Source organism: Balaenoptera physalus, assembly GCF_965194825.1.
Source record: "Balaenoptera physalus genome assembly, chromosome: 13".
Lineage (NCBI taxonomy): Eukaryota > Metazoa > Chordata > Mammalia > Artiodactyla > Balaenopteridae > Balaenoptera > Balaenoptera physalus.
The window spans coordinates 45,717,198-45,734,174 of NC_138892.1; the positions used below are offsets into that span (position 1 = coordinate 45,717,198).

General features: G+C 35.0%; 1 protein-coding gene across 2 annotated transcripts in view; it reads right to left on the reverse strand.

Annotated features, from left to right (window-relative positions):
• The window catches only part of TRHDE (thyrotropin releasing hormone degrading enzyme), a 394,213-nt gene that overhangs the window by 112,781 nt on the left and 264,455 nt on the right, over positions 1-16,977 (reverse strand). For both annotated transcript variants that reach the window (XM_082418907.1, XM_082418908.1), the window contains exon 7: positions 1,759-1,824. In XM_082418907.1, coding sequence (XP_082275033.1) covers positions 1,759-1,824 — 66 coding nt within the window. The remainder of the gene's footprint in view (positions 1-1,758; positions 1,825-16,977) is intronic.

The window sequence follows — 16,977 nt, forward strand, 5'->3', positions numbered from 1 at the left end:
ATAGAAATTGTGACAAGATAAAGAAAAATGTTGCAAAACAATAATCCTTTCCAGATAACATAACTATAGTTATTCAATCTGCCAAGCAAATCTATACACACAAGTGAGAAAAAAAACCAATAAAAATTGTATACAAAAAATGATTTCACATCAACTTGCTACTAGGAAATCAAATTCAGTTTGTGTAGCCCTTATGAAAGCTTACATATTTTCTGGAACTGTACTGTCATGCTACAACTTCAGTGGGAAAAACAAAGGAGTGGGGATAAGGAAGGACGTTTCTCCACACAGTTGATATTCATGGAGGGCACACCTGGAGAAAAAAGATTTTCCTAACTATGTGATCAGAATAGAGACTTTAGCACCCGGCAAGCAGGTTCAATGGAATTCAGCTACTCTGAAGGTGTCCCTAATGGGAAGAGCTGATTAAAGTAAATTTCAACCCCTGCTGGGACAATTCGGTAAAAAAACTTTCTAAGGGAAATTTTTCTTCAAGAAATTTATATATTTTTTCTCTGTTGTGTTAACGTATTTATAGCTTTGTCATAACATATTTAACTCTTGCTTTGTATTTTATCTTTTGGTTTATTTTGGGTAAAGATAGAATTACACTACTAAAATATGACCTGATTCCATATGTAGTTTATTTAAATTTCAGAATGAAAAGCTTACTAAGAACAGCTAAGATTGATTGCTCTCTCTGTCTTAGCATAATTGTATTTCAGGTGAACATCAATTTACTTTAAAGGACACTTCTAAGTAGAATTCATCATAAATAATTCATCAATCACAGTTGCTAGGAACATGATTTACTCCAACAGATTCAATGGAATAAAAGTTCTATTTTTCTATATTTGTATTTGCTTTCAAGAATTTAAGAATCCTCCTTTTCTAAGAATCTACTCCCAGATTCCATACTTTATACTATAAATGTATTATAATAAAACTGTTTCTTTTCCCCCCCTTTATTTAAAACAGTGCATTTTGTAATTTAAAAAACATTTAAATATATTTGGAAAAAATAACAGTCTATGTATGTCAACATTAAAACAGCAAACAACATAAAAGGCACATATCTGAAAAAAAAGCGTTAAGAATTTCTCAGATACATAATTCTAAGAAGGCTAACATAACTTGTTTTCACTTTATATGAACTTTTAAATGGAAGAAAAGGGAATCAGACTTTCATAAAATCCTGTATAGAATATTTAGGATATAATATATTTGAAAATTACTTCAGTTTTAAAATGCATATTAAAGAGATTCTAAATGGTATAACAGTTGGAGTTTTGTGGGTTGGTATGGCATCTTGTCTACCACTTTCATTTGTCATGTGGAAAGACACTGCTTACCTTATTCATCTTAACGTTTTCCATCAAATTCAGCATTTTTGTATTAGCAATTTCCCAAGCTGTGAAATACCTTTAAAATAAATACAGGAGAGGCTTCCCTGGTGGCGCAGTGGTTGGGAATCCGCCTGCCAATCCCGGGGACACGGGTTCGAGACCTGGTCTGGGAAGATCCCACATGCCGTGGACCAACTAAGCCTGTGCGCCACAACTACTGAAGCCCACGTGCCTAGAGCCCGTGCTCCACAACAAGAGAAGTCCGCACACCACAGCAAGGAGTGGACCCTGAAAGCCCGTGCGCAGCAACGAAGACCCAAAGCAGCCATAAATAAATAAATAAATAAATTTGAAAAAAATAAATGCAGGAACAAGGAAAAGTGTAAGAGAAAATAGAAAGCATTTTACTTACTTGCAAACCCCTCTGAAATACTGAATGGCCCATAAAATTAGCCAGCATTCTAATTAAAGCAGCACCCTGTAAGAAAGAGTATTTTTTTAAAAGAAAGAAAAAAACATTTCAACCAAGTCACATGATTCTAAAATTATTCCATAACCGTAAAAAATAATTTGCTTCATTCATGCTATTTCATTCTTTAAAATAGTTAAGAAATAAGAGCATTATGAATGAAATACTTCACTTAGAGGTAACAATTGCATTTTTTGTTTTGTGGACCTAAAAGTTTTGTGGATCTAAAACCAATGACTTCAAAATAGAAGTCTCTTGGATAAAATCTCTCAGAGCAATAATAAGCTGTAATTCAGGAATAATAAAAATTGTATTGAGCACTGTATATGAAAAAGTTAATAAAACATGGTTCATGTACTCACAAGTTCATAATCTAGTAAGGGAGGGACAACCATGTTAATAAATAATCATGTTAAAACATAGCTTTGAAGTAACACAGCTACATACTCTACCCCTGGTTCAACCAAGAATAATTTAGCCATAGAAGTGGACAGCAGGAGTGCCAAGCAGTCGGACTGCTTGGGTTCAATTCCTGGCTCTGGCATTACCCTCCATGTTTACCCAGGAGAAGCATTTAACCCCTCTGTTCCTCACTTTCCTCACTTGTAAAGTGTAGGCAATAATAGTCCCAATTTACTATGGTTGTTCTGAAATTTAAATATATTACTGTATGTAAGGTAGTTCAAACTAGGTTTGAAAAACAGTAACCATGATAGAAGTATTAGCTGTCAGTATTATATCAAGTTAATGATTTTTATTCCCTGGTTGTTGTTTTTTTCCTTTTAGAGTCTTCTATAAATCCACATACAAGTAGAACACTTACATGGCTGATATAAATATTTAGAATAATAGAAGAAAATACTAATTTAAGAGTCTATCTCACTTTGAGAACAGTTATTTATTGTAGAGCATTATCAGTGCAAAAAGGCTGACATGTAATCAATACGAAACATTCCAAGAAATGATGGCTAAGCCTGGATGATCACAAATCTGTATGTAAAATATAAATAAGCCTTCAAGGAGATATTTCAATCTGCACCAAATTGTTTTAACTATGAAGCAGTGAATTATAAGCAGCAAAAGTTTAAGTATAAATGATAGCCTGGTTTTAAGGGAAATAAATCCCTTTATGACTACATTTCCCACTAATTTCTTACCAGGTGTCTCTTTTTTATAAGAGAATCATAAGAACCACATATAGACTCATCCTGCCTGGGGCTGGACTGCAGCAGCCAGTACAGAGATGCAAGAATGAATTTCCATTGTTTGTTACCAGAATTGTTTCCTGTAATTCCAAATTTTTAATGCAATACAGTACTCAGGCTCCATGAATCACCATTAAAGAAATGTCTCAGAAACTTTCAGTCATCACCACAGTTGCTCTCAAAATTGGTATTTTATTCACAACTCAACAAATGATGAGCTGGACAAGCCATAGAGTTGTATGCCTCTTCTGGTATATTTTCTTCCCACACCTTCTACTCTTTGCTCTTTCTTTTGCTTCTTAGTCTGTATCTTCTGCACACTTGTATAAATCCATAAAATATAAGCATTTATGATTCAATCTGGGGACCAGGTTAGAATTCCCTTTAGAACTTATCAACTCTGCTCCTTGAATTTCCTTGACAAGCTCCCCTCCTATATATTTTCCAATCTAATCTACCCACCCTGAGGGTGGAAACTGTCAGTTCGGCAGAAAAACTAACCCTTGCCACCTGGGGCGTGAGACAGAATCTCGAGCAGACAACTCAAACTTTCCTTCAGTACAGAACAGCCATCTTCAGATGATTTAAGTGTTTCCCTCTAGGTAATAAAGACTTGGTCTCTTGTCGGGCTGTAAAAACTATCAATTTAGCATGGGCTAATGGCAAAAGAGTTCTTCCTAACCATAAAGAATGTACCGGGCTTCCCTGGTGGCACAGTCGTTGAGAATCCACCTGTCAGTGCAGGGGACACGGGTTCGAGCACTGGTCAGGGAGGATCCCACATGCCGGGAAGCAACTAAGCCCGCGCGCCACAACTACTGAGCCTGCGCTCTAGAGCCTTCGAGCCATAACTACTGAAGCCCGTGCACCTAGAGCCTGTGCTCTGCAACGAGAAGCCACCGCAATGAGAAGCCCGCGCACGGCAACGAAGAGTAGACCCTGCTCACCACAACTAGAGAAAAGCCTGCACGCAGCAACGAAGACCCAATGCAGCCAAAAATAAATAAATAAATTTATAAAAAAAGAAAAAAGAATGTAGCCATTTTCCTGTCTAGGTTGAGCTGTAGCAGAGTACTAACAGGAAAGAAAATCTGGAAATATAATCAATATTTAAAAGTTATATAATATTACTGAACTCCCTATTATTATTATATTGTATAATTTAACTTTTCAAAAATATGTCTGTCTTGCCAATTTGAACATTTTAAGTTCTCCAGAGTAGTATGCATGCATTCTTCTATATTTAACTAGCCTTTTCTTTCCAAAGCTCAATTTTAAAAATCTCTATTTCATAGAACTTCATAGGCAGATGGGCTCTCCAAGTGTCATCATGCAGCCAACACATACTAAGTACCTACTATATATGGGTTATAACAAAGATCATACCTCTTAATGCAGGCAAAACTCATTGTAAACCTTTGTTCAAAAAAGAAAACAATGAATCCCCTTTCATTGTGTCTTTAAAATATTTTTTCACCAAAGTAAATATAATTTACAACATTGTAATTTATACTCACTTGTGATTCAAAATTCTAGCCCCAATCAAGCAAACTGGATGTTACACAGCCTAAATAGCTTTATGGGAAATAAATATACTATTTCTGCAAGATTTGTATAATTCTGAAACTTAAGAAAACTTATCACTACATTTGCTATACTAAAGTTCAGAGAGATATTAGGATGGAAACTACTACCTGATTTTTTTTTTTTAATTTTTTTAGTATTTATTTATTTATTTAGGCTCTGCCTGGTCTTAGTTGCAGCATGCAGACTCTTAGTTGAGGCATGCAGACTTCTTAGTTGTGGCATAAATGTGGGATCCAGTTCCCCGACCGGGGTTCGAACCCAGGCCCCCTGTATTGGGAGTGCGGAGTCTTACCCACCGGACCACCAGGAAAGTCCCACTACCTGATTTTTTTAAGGTTTCATAAAGACTATTCTACAAGAGTATGCTTATAAACCCATTAGTCATTTAGTAATTTTTGTATTTGTAGTATCTTTTTCCTATAAGTTCGTAGCTAAAATTTCTTTTATTTTACATGCGATCATTTGCATGCATGTCAGTCTCAAAGACAGTAAACATCTCCGGAGAATGGACTGTGTCCTTACGACTTGGTACCCCTGTTCCCTCTGCCTGGTTGAGAAAGCTGCTCCTTAACACAATACCTGGATGAGAGAGGAAGAGAAATTAGTTGCACACATAGCAATTACTTATTGTATTTGCCATTCTAGAAGACTACTCAGCCAGGATAGACAGTTTATTACTTTATCTTATCTTTGTACCTCAGTGATAAGTAATCACTTTGAAGAGAGGAAGATCGTCTCCACTACTTTATTCTTTTAACCTATGCTTACTGAGGAAGGCTGCGTGCTCAGGATCTTGTAAAGCATAAATAGGAATGTCACAAGTCTCTATCCTCAAGGACCTCAAACCCTCCTAAGTGAGATGAGAAGATACAACGTAGTATAAGATGAATGACAAAAGAAATAAAATATTCTACAGTGTTTCAGAAGAGAGGGAGGATGAAGGGTAAAGAGGATCTAAAGAAGTGTCACTTGTGTTGGACTCTGAAGGATGGATGGGATTCCACGAGCAAAGGTAAACACAGAGCGTGCATGGTATGGGAGGAACAGCCTTTGTGTGATGCCATGCAGGTGTGAAAGTGAAAAGCACAAGTGGCTAAGGTAACACTGAAAGACAAAGGGCTTACAACTAGGTGCTAGAAGAGTCAATGGAATATAAGATTGAAGCAGTTGTTAGAGAAGATTGAATACCAGGACTAAGACATTTGAACTCTGTTAGAGGATCAGGAAGAATTTTTGGAAAAGTGGTTAAAAAAGTGAGAACTCATCTACAATACTCCAAGGAGGAAGTAAAATAACCAGGAGCAAATGGTAGCAGTGAGGATAAAAACCAGAGATAGGTTTAAGCAAGAGAACAAAAATCATTTTAAATCTGAAAGCTTGAGTGACTAGAAGATGATATTAGCAGATATTTGGAATTTAAAAGAAAGTGTTAGGTGAATATGGTAGGATTCATTTGAAACAGGTGGAGTTTGAGGAACAAATAGGGAACCAGAGGAACAAAAGGAAAATGTGACCATAGGAATGAAATTAACTGGAAGGTTTTGACTGAAGACATAAATTAGGATTTGTAGGGGGTGAGATTGCCAAGAGAAGAGTTCTGAGGTTTTAGTGAGGGAGATAGAAAACAGAATTTAGAAACTATGGACTCTGTATGACTTGCACTTGAGTGCCTGTAATAAGCACTCAATGAATACCTGTTGAGAAAATCAATGAAAAAAATTGAAATGAAGAGCAAAGGATGGCACACTGTGATTAAAAAAACAAATAGAAGGAGAACTGGGTATACGTGGTGGCAAAGAAAACATATTTTAAGAATGAGTGCTTCAGTTTTAACGAAAAAAAGATAGCTAAGAGAAGACCAAAGTAGGTCACGTTTAAGAGAGAGCTATTTAAATAGACTCGGAGTGAAAGCCAGGTTGCAAAATAATGGAAACAGAGGAAGAAAAGAGAAAGCAATAAGCATGTTCACGTGAGGCTTGTTTGTGTTTTTGTTCTTAAAACTGTGGGAGAAAATTTCATGCAAAGAAAAAGATAATCTAGTAGAGATAGGTACTACTAGATATACAGTAGTCCGAGAGATGGTTGCTGGAACAAAACTCTAGGATAGCCAAATAAGAAGAGAGTTAGGGTTAGTCTTGGAAAAGGATAAGGACAAATTTCCTCTGAGACAGGCCTAAGACAGAAAATGGAAGTAAAAAATAAGTTAAAATCTTTGAAGTATAAAACAATGAAGTTGACGAAATAGACTGTAAGCTTCATCGAGGTGGAGACTTGGTCTGTGTGACTCACCACTGTAGATTCACTGCAAAAAACTTTCTGGTACATAGCAGGTTCTCAATAACTACTGAATGAGAGATGGCCTGTCACTGTTCAGTAATGAAGGAGATGTGGTCCCAAGATTATGTGATTTGAAAGAGTAGAACTAGGTTTGAATTAACTCCAGTGAGAAGGTATAAAGGAGTCCAAAACATGTGGAAATGTGCAGAAAAGTCCTAAGTCCTAGTTGAAATTATTAATGACATTGTTGTCATTCATTAAGCAACTGTTATGTGCCACATTCACAATACTGTAAGGAAAATGCTACTATCCTTATTTGTCAGATTATAAAATTGAGACTTGAACGGTTGTGTGTAACTTGACCAAATTAACACAGGTAGTGAGCAGGGGAGCCAGGATTAGAAACCCAGTCATGTGCAACTCCAAAATCAGTCATCTTAACCAATTTGGATGACTTTCTTGTGATTCCCAAATCAAAATAGTTACATGATACTCTTCAGAAACACTGGGTATAGTAAGAACTTGGAAAAAGAAAAGAAATTCTTAGACTTACTCAGAGCTTAGAATCAATAGGTGTTCCCAGAAGAGGACAAAGGGAAACCTAATGGAAGAGACCTAGTTGAAATAGCTGATCAATATGCCCAGGATTGAGGATGAATAGAAGACATAAACTGGCTAGCAGAATAGAACATGTTGATGGACTAGGAGACATAAAGCTAGTTCAGGCAGGTTCAGTAAGAACAAAGGGCTAGCAAAGTTGAAAATAGTGATATTTTTTATCAGGTGCTGTGCATGGATGTGGCAGCTGTGAAAAGGCACTGCTTAGATTTCCTACTATTGCTCCCTTGCATTTGCCACCATGAAGGCTGCACTTCCCTCAGTTCTCTCCAAGCCTATGACTTTCTCCCTTCCCTCTCTCCTTGCACAGGCTGTGAGCTACAGTGTGGTCTCAAGGAGCTCTCGCTTCCTTCTCTGGCTCTTTTCCCAAGTAAATATCTCACACCATTGTGTTTCCTTCTCAGAAGACCTAACCCAATAGGGCGACTTTAAATGCTGAAGTACAAACAAGTATAAATTGTTGGATGACAGGTCACTGGAATAAGTTGGTACTGAGTATACTCTAATATTAATTAACACACACACCCAAATAAAACCTTTTCCTTCTTAGTCTTCTCAAGAAGTCCTTTAGAATGAAATTATTTGTAGTGAGGTTGATGGACCTAGAGTCTGTCATACAGAGTGAAGTAAGTCAGAAAGAGAAAAACAAATACCATATGCTAACACACATATATGGAATCTAAAAAAAAAACAGTACTGATGAACTTAGTGGCAGGGCAGGAATACAGACACAGACGTAGAGAATGGACTTGAGGACACGGTGGGGAATGGGAAGCTGGGACAAAGTGAGAGAGTAGCACTGACATATATACACTACCAAATGTAAAATAGATAGCTAGTGGGAAGCTGCTGCATAGCACAGGGAGATCAGCTCGGTGCTTTGTGACCACCTAGAGGGGTGGGATAGGGAGGGTGGGAGGGAGGCTCAAGAGGGAGGGGATATGGGGACATATAGCTGATTCACTTTGTTGTACAGCAGAAACTAACACAGCGTTGTAAAGCAACTATATACCGATAAAGATATATATATAGAGAGATAGATATAGATATAGATATAAAAGAAGTCCTTTAGCGTTTATATTCCAATATTCCACATTACAGATGTGTTTGCTCTTCTCAAGGATAGAAGCAGGTAAGGAAAAAGGTATCATTATATTCAGTCTACATATGGGAGAAACTGAGACAAAGGAACAGGTAATCTGTTCAAAGTGACACAGGTATAGTAGTTACCGGAAATTGTCTCCATTCATTCAGTTGTTGAGTTCTTTGATTAGCACAGAAACCTACAAGGTGAGACTTTCTTGTTACTTTCTAAATTACTGAAAGGATTAGTCTATTGATCCTAAATTAAAGTACTTTTTTAATGTAAATTTCTAAATGATGTCTTTGCACTATATCTGGACATGTGTGGAGATTATGTGATGTTCTAACATGATTTGTTACTAAAGAATGTCTTCGGTCTGGAGTAAAAGCATATCTTAAATCCTCCATGGTTTTTCAAAAACATGTTTTTTCCTTTATTTTTTACAAGAGTATGATAGCTCAAATTGATTACCCAAATGAAAGGAAGAGAGAAATGCAGAGAGAGAGAGAGAGAAGAGGAAGAGGGGGAAAAAAGGACAAAAAAAGAAAGTTAATTTGACAAAGAAAGCAGAATTAATGCCCCACTGCCCCAGTCACTCGCACCTGGAAACTTGGAGTCCTCTTTGACTTATTACTTCCTGAGGCTAAGTTTCTATCACTACACGGCTGAATTATTTCACAGCCTCTCAGTGACAACCTCAGAAGCATTCTCACTTTCACAAGTCCATCTTATGGACCACATCAGACTAATTTTAATAATTACTTCTGAAGAAGCATAATGTCTGCTAAAAGTCCAAGTTCTGTCATCTACTGGATGTGAGAGCTTAGGCATGTTATAGAAGCTGCCTAAGTGTCTACAATTAGAACAGAACAACAGCAACAAAGATTACTTCTACCGATGATGATTATGGTGATAATACTTACCTCAAGATTTTTCTGAGCATTCATTTAAATCATTCATATAAAGTACTTGGAACAGTGTTTGGCATATAATTTGCTTCAACCGAAGTTTGTAGTTATTGCCATCATCTTTATCATTACCATCGTTTTTATGTTAGCACCCTGCCCTCAAACTCTTTCCTTTCTAAAAACAATTCCTATGGTAGTAAATCAAGGCCATACACAGTGAAACTCACCATTACCTACCAATACTTTTTCCATATGGCCAAATAATCAGCCTCTAGTTAAGCTGAACTTCTCATATCCCACGAGCATACCTTATACCTTCATGCTTTAATCATGCTATTTACTTCAACTGCAATGACATTCTTTTTCAATCTTATATTCTAAGCCCCATAAATTATTCAAAAGCACAGGGAAAGTCCATACTATAATATGAAACTTCCTACAAATATGTTAGTCCTCAATGCTTTTCTCTCCTCTGCAGTCATAAATCCTTTATGTCTAAACTACATAATTTATCAAATTATTTTACATCACTCACTAATTGTTTCATATGAGCATTTCTTCTTTCCACAATTAGATGTAGGTCAGAACATTTAGACTTATTATTGGCACACCTGTTAGTTGTCAGTGCCATAACTTTTCCATTGCCAGTGAAAGATGGCCCTAGCTAAGAAAAGTATCCACCAACAACTTGCTAGATTCAAATCAGCAATCCAAACCATGAGCTTGTAGCCAACACATGGCTATTCAATCTTCCCTACCATGAAAGTCAGCTTATATCCTACACTGCAGCCTTTTGTTTTTTAGTATTCTCAAGCATTGGTATTCAAACAGGGTAATATATATTTAAGTCAATAGGAAACCAAAAAAGAGGACCACAGATCTGAGACAAGAAAACAGGGAGCTTTCAACAGTGCCAGAAACAGTACTTACATGAAAGCATTCAATTAAAGAAATCTGAAACATAACAATACTGTAAACTCAATGAATGTTCATGAAAGTATAACTTATTAAGAGCAGAAATTAATGAAATAGAAAATAAAGAAATTATTGAGAAGATGAAAAACATTTGTTATGACTTAGCATTCATTCAAAATATTACGTCAATAAACTAGAAAGAGAAGGGAATTCATTAACATGTTAAAGGCCCTCTTCCAAAAATATACTGAGTGGTGAGACATTGTAAGTCCTCTCCGTTATGATGGGAATAAGACAAGAATGTTCCTTATTAATACTTATATTCCAAAACACAATAAAATAAATGAACAAATAACAGAATTATAAGCAAAAGCTAGAAATGAAGAAATAAATTAGTATTATATAGAGATAATGTGAAAGTCCTTACAGAAATCCAAGAGAATCTATAGAACTAATCTATAAAATCAATAAAAAAGTGCAGCATGTTTGCCTGACACAGACTAATACATAAATATCAAGAAAGTTAACATAAATCAGTAAAAACTAATTTGAAGAATTAATTTAGAAAGAATCCTATTCTCAAGAGCAAATATACAAACAAATATGAAAAAAACAAAAATTATGGGGAGAAATTAAAAGTTTGTTCAGAGTTTTCATGGAGAAAATTACAGAAATTATCCAAAGACTCAAGGACCTACAAATGAAGAACTATATATATTCCTCACAAAGCTAAAGAGAATTGTTACTGTAAAAATCTCAATTTTTACAAATGGCATTTTTTACAATTTTACAATCTTTTTACAATTTTAAAAATGTCAAACTTTTACAAATTAATGTCAATTATTCCAAAATTAATGTAGAAAATCTTCAAAGTTTTTTTTTTCTAGAAACTGTCTTCATCTGAAAATTCATATGGATTGGGAAACAGTTAACAATAGCAATTTTGAAAGAGAACAAGACAGGGAGAATCATCATACCCGATATCAAACCTAAAAAGCTATAGTGGTTAGACCTTAGACAGAATTATTGAAGCAGGAATGCACATGTAAACCAGGGATCAGAATTTTGGTGCAAATGCACCAAAGCTGATACTGGCGATAGCCAACAGAGATGGTATCACACATGAGTGGGAGTAGGGCAGGAAATTCAATAAGTGGCACTGAGAAGATTGATTATCTAAACCAAAATGACATTACATTGTACATCACACAAAAAAGAAACAACAAAAAAATATCCAAATGGATTAAAGAACTTAATATAAGATATAAAACTTTAAAAATATTAGAAAAAAATCTCAAAGCCTAGCTTTAAGAATTTGGGATAAAGAAGGACATTTAAACAAAGCAAAAAGCATGAAGCATAAAAGAGCAAATGGACAAGTAGACTACATCTGAGTTAAAAACATCTGCATGATAAAAGACATCATAAATTAAAAGATAAATTACAGTCTTATTAGCAACCAAAGATTAGTATCCAGAATACAAAGAAAACCTTCCATTAATCAATGATTAAATACATAAGCAACCAAATTTTAAAACAAACAAAGACCCCATTGGAAAATGGGGAAAGGATATACACAGAAAATTTAAAAAGTAAGAAACTGGGCAATAAACACATAAAAGAGTCTTAATCTCACTAATAAACAAAGAAATGTAAATTAAACAGGAAGATAGCATTTCACAGCCATTAGCCAAGCAAAAACGTTGGGAGTTTAATAATACCAATTATAGATAGGGATGTGAGGAAACTATCTCTCAAACATTCCAGTGGGAGTATGAATACAGGTACCAACACTTTGGGGGAAAACTGTCACACTAAGGTAAATTTAAAGATTGATTTTGTGAATTTAACAATTATTGAGGGCTCACTGTGTCAGGCATTACTATAGGAACTGAAAATGATGCAGAGAACAAACCAAATAAAGATTTCATGGAGTTTACATTCTAGGTAGAAGAGGCAGTTAATAAACAAAGAAACAGCTTAATACAATCATGCCAAGTACTGACTATCGCTATGAAGAAAAATAAAGCAGAGCAAGGGAAAAGAGAATACTGGGGAAGATGGACTCTCAAATTTTACATAAGATAATCAGGAAAGACTGCTCTAATAAATTGACATTTGAACACAGACATGAATTCATTGAAGAAGCAAGCCATGTTTACAACTGGGGAAGAACATTCCAGGCAGATAGAACACACATAGTTAAATTTTGAAACCTAGAATTCAGGAGAGAGATTGGGGTTAGAAGCCTAGAAGCCCCAGGCTCCCACAAGGAGATTGAAAATAATAACCATATGTATGTGTGTGTGTGTATATATATATATATATATATATATATATATATATGTCTAATTATAACTTACGAGTATAAATATATCTGAAGAATGGGGTTCTGGAGTATTTCAGCATTTAGAAGTTGAGAAAAGTTGAGTTCATCAAAAAATATGAAAGAAAAATGACAAGTGAGTAGGTAACAAACAAACAAACAAAAAGAATATGGCATCTAGGAAATAAAATGAAGAAAGTGTTTCGAGGGGAGAATGATCATTGCTATAAAATGTGCTTGAGAAAGCAAGTCAACTAAGTTGAAGACTAATTGGATTTTGCAATGTGGAGTTAATATTTGACCTGACTGGAAAGATTTGGTCAAATGGTAAGAATGAAAATATAATTAGAGTGGTTTTAAAAGAGAAGGGGAAAAAAGGAATTGGGGCTTTACATTAAAAGAATACAAAGGCATAAGGAAATAGTCTGGGGGGATGTCAGTCAAGGGGTGTTTATTAAGAATAAAATATAATATTCTATGCAGATAAGGGTAATAAAGTAGAGAAGGAAAATTTGATGATTCAAGAGAGAAGAGACATCTCTGCTTAAGCAACCTCCCCAAACAGGCAAGAGGATGAAACCCAGTACACAGTGGAGGCATTGGCCTAGATTGAAGCATAGACATTTATCCATTGTAACCAAGAGCAAGGGATTCAACAGGTGAGATGTATATAGAGGTTTGAAGGTGGGAGAACACTGATTGCTATTTCTCAGTGAAATAAATGCAGAGTCAACAGATGTTGTATCCCTCTTTGTCTTAATCTTGCTGGTGGAAAACCCCTTATTCCATGATGTATCTGTAGAGCTTTCTAGGAATATTTTGGTGCTACCATTTTTTAACAGAAACATCTAATAGAAGAAAAATGAAATAAGTTGAATTTAATTAGCCAGACATTTAGAGTATGCTTTAAACAAGATCTTATGAATAATAATTTTCTCTTAAAAATCAAATTATTCATGAACATATTGTAATTCCCATTAAAGTAGTATAAAAGTATTACCAGAGCAATGGTTTAAGAGTAAATGATAAAAATACTTACATTGTTTAAATTTCTGAACCAAATGGAAGGCTAAAATGTCCCAAACCAATAACAGTATTGAATGAGTTAAGTTAATTTAATTTTGTTTTAAGAATTCAGGAAACAGCATTTGTTTGTAGGACTCTAAATACTCTTTAATCCCAAATTCACTTTAGAATTTACAAACAACAGGCTTTCTTAAATATCGGCCAACAAATGGTATCCTCGTCACTTATTGCAGAACAATTGTTCCTTGTCGGAGTTAAACTATCACAGCTGGAAACCCATATGAAATTTAGCTTATTAAGAAAAATACAACATGAATTTATGTTAGTGAACAAGGCATGTCAAACATGCTACGTAAATAAGACCTTTAAGAGACACTTGCATAATATTGTGCTAGCAAATGTCACAAATTAAATACTTAACAGAATCACTCCAAATTATGTTTCTGATATGTTTTGAATACAAAATACTTCACCAATTTCTGTCTAATATAAAAGATGACATGGTACTTCTTAAACAGACATTGCTGAATTAAGTTGAATGCTGACAAGTTAAGTAAATGTGGTTTATTATGCAAACAACCATATATGTTAGTGTAATGGAACTTTAGTGTCAGTTGGACATTTTGTCTGAAAATTAGAGTACAGCACTAACTTCTAATAAATTACTAAATTGCGTATTTTCTGAGTAATCTAAACATCTGCTTTTTCATCATGCAAAATATTCAGATATTTGATAATTATCTATAAGCAAGTTTATATGCATAACATATAGTTATGTGGTTCAATTCATTCTCCTTTCCAATTTTTCTTTGCTAAATTTTATTTTTATTATGCATATTGATGTATATAATAGTGAGGTGTATAAAATATATATGGTATACATCAGTACATTTATATTTTTTATATAATATAAAATTATATTGACAGAAAGAAAAATGAATGGGCATGTGACTCTTAGGAGAATAGTATTTTCTTACGTCTGTCTCTTTCTTCTTTATAATTCCTCTCCCACATTGTGACCTGTATTGTTTTTTGAGAGACTACGTAAAGATTAGTCTCTCTGGTTTCCCTGCACTTCCCATTATCCTTGCATTTGAACAAGTTCTTCATGCATGAAAAATGTTCCAATTGCCCAAATCGTCTTAACTCAAATATGACTTAAGTCTTCTATTAAGTCTAATGCCACTTTTTGTAAAAGAAATCTTTCCTAACTCAAAATCCAGAATTAAAATTGTTCTTACAATTCTCCTAGAGAAGTTGCTTTTTATATCTATTCTTACATCTATGTTGACATAAAGCACAGTCTGTCTTATTTTGAGAATTTACATATTAACAACTATTTGCCACACCACTTGGGGTCAGGAGGGGAGGGGTCATGATCCACAAACCCCAGCATCTTTCTGCATGACTATACATTCAATACATGTCTACTAAATGAGATGACTAAGTAAATGTATCAATGTGTGAAATATTAGCAGAAAACAATAGGAAAAAAAAAGAAAACAGTAAATAAGTATGACAGCAGTCTTATTTGGGACAAAGACTATCCCGGGTGGAGACGCCAGGAAGAAAATGATTGTATAAAACTAAATACAGATTTTATAATTCATCTACACTGACTTCTTTTTCTGGATTCCCAAATTCAGGATTCCCTTCTATAGATTTACTCTAATATTTCTCAATATTTCTTGATACTTTTTCTTAAGTAATCTCATTCATTCAAACATTAAATTATAACCTTTAGTTATAAAAGGTCCTTTTGGTATTCGTATTAATGTCATAAACAGACAGGCCTCCAAATCTCAGATACCCATTTGCAGACACATTGCTGTCTCTGTACTCAAGCCAGAGTACTGTCAAGTGTAGCCTGACTGAAAGTGACACTTAAAGAAGAATGAACTTTGGTAGAAGACAGGCACTCTTGTGTAATTTTCATGTTGAAGAAAAAATCTATTTGCAGGTTATAAAGAAGTGATCTTACAGAGGGCAGATAGCAGAAGCAAGAAGAACTACAGTCCTGAAGCCTGTGGAGTGAAAACCACATTCACTGAAAGACAGAAAAAATGAAAAGGCAGAGGACTATGTTCCAGATGAAGGAACAAGATAAAACCCCAGAAAATCAACTAAATGAAGTGGAGATAGGCAACCTTCCAGAAAAATAATTCAGAATAATGATAATGAAGATGATCCAGGACCTTGGAAAAAGAATGGAAGCAAAGATCGAGAGGATGCAAGAAATGTCTAACAAAGACCTAGAAGAATTAAAGAACAACCAAACAGAGATGAACAATACAATAACTGAAACAAAAAGTACACTAGAAGGAATCAATAGCAGAATAACTGAGGCAGAAGAACAGATAAGTGACCTGGAAGACAGAATGGTGGAATTCACTGCTGTGGAACACAATAAAGAAAAAAGAATGAAAAGAAATGAAGACAGCCTAAGAGATCTCTGGGACAACATTAAATGCACCAACATTCGCATTACAGAGGTCCCAGAAGGAGATGAGAGACAGAAAGGACCCTAGAAAATATTTGAAGAGATTATAGTCAAAAACTTCCTGAAGATGGGAAAGGAAATAGTCACCCAAGTCCAGGAAGCACAGAGAGTCCCAGGCAGGAAAAACCCAAGGAGAAACACACCGAGACACACAGTAATCAAATTGACAAACATTAAAGACAAAGGAAAATTATTAAAATCAGCAGGGAAAAACGACAAATAACATACAAAGAAACTCCAATAAGGTTAACAGCTGATTTCTTAGCAGAAACTCTACAAGCCAGAAGGGAGTGGCACGATATATTTAAATTGATGAAAGGAGAGAACCTACAGCTAAGATACTCTACCCAGCAAGGATCTCATTCAGATTCAATGGAGAAATCAGAAGCCTTACAGACAAGCAAAAGCTAAGAGAATTCAACACCACCAAACCAGCTCTACAACAAATGCTAAACGAACTTCTTTAAGTGGGAAACTCAAGAGAAGAAAAGGACCTACAAAAACAAACCCAAAACAATTAAGAAAATGGCAATAGGAACATACTTGCCAATAATTACCTTAAATGTGAATGGATTAAATGCTCCAAACAAAAGACACAGGCTCACTGAATAGATACAAAAACAAGACCTGTATATATGCTGTCTACAGGAGACCCACTTCAGACCTAGGGACACATACAGACTGAAAGTGAGGGGATGGAAAAAGATATTCCATGC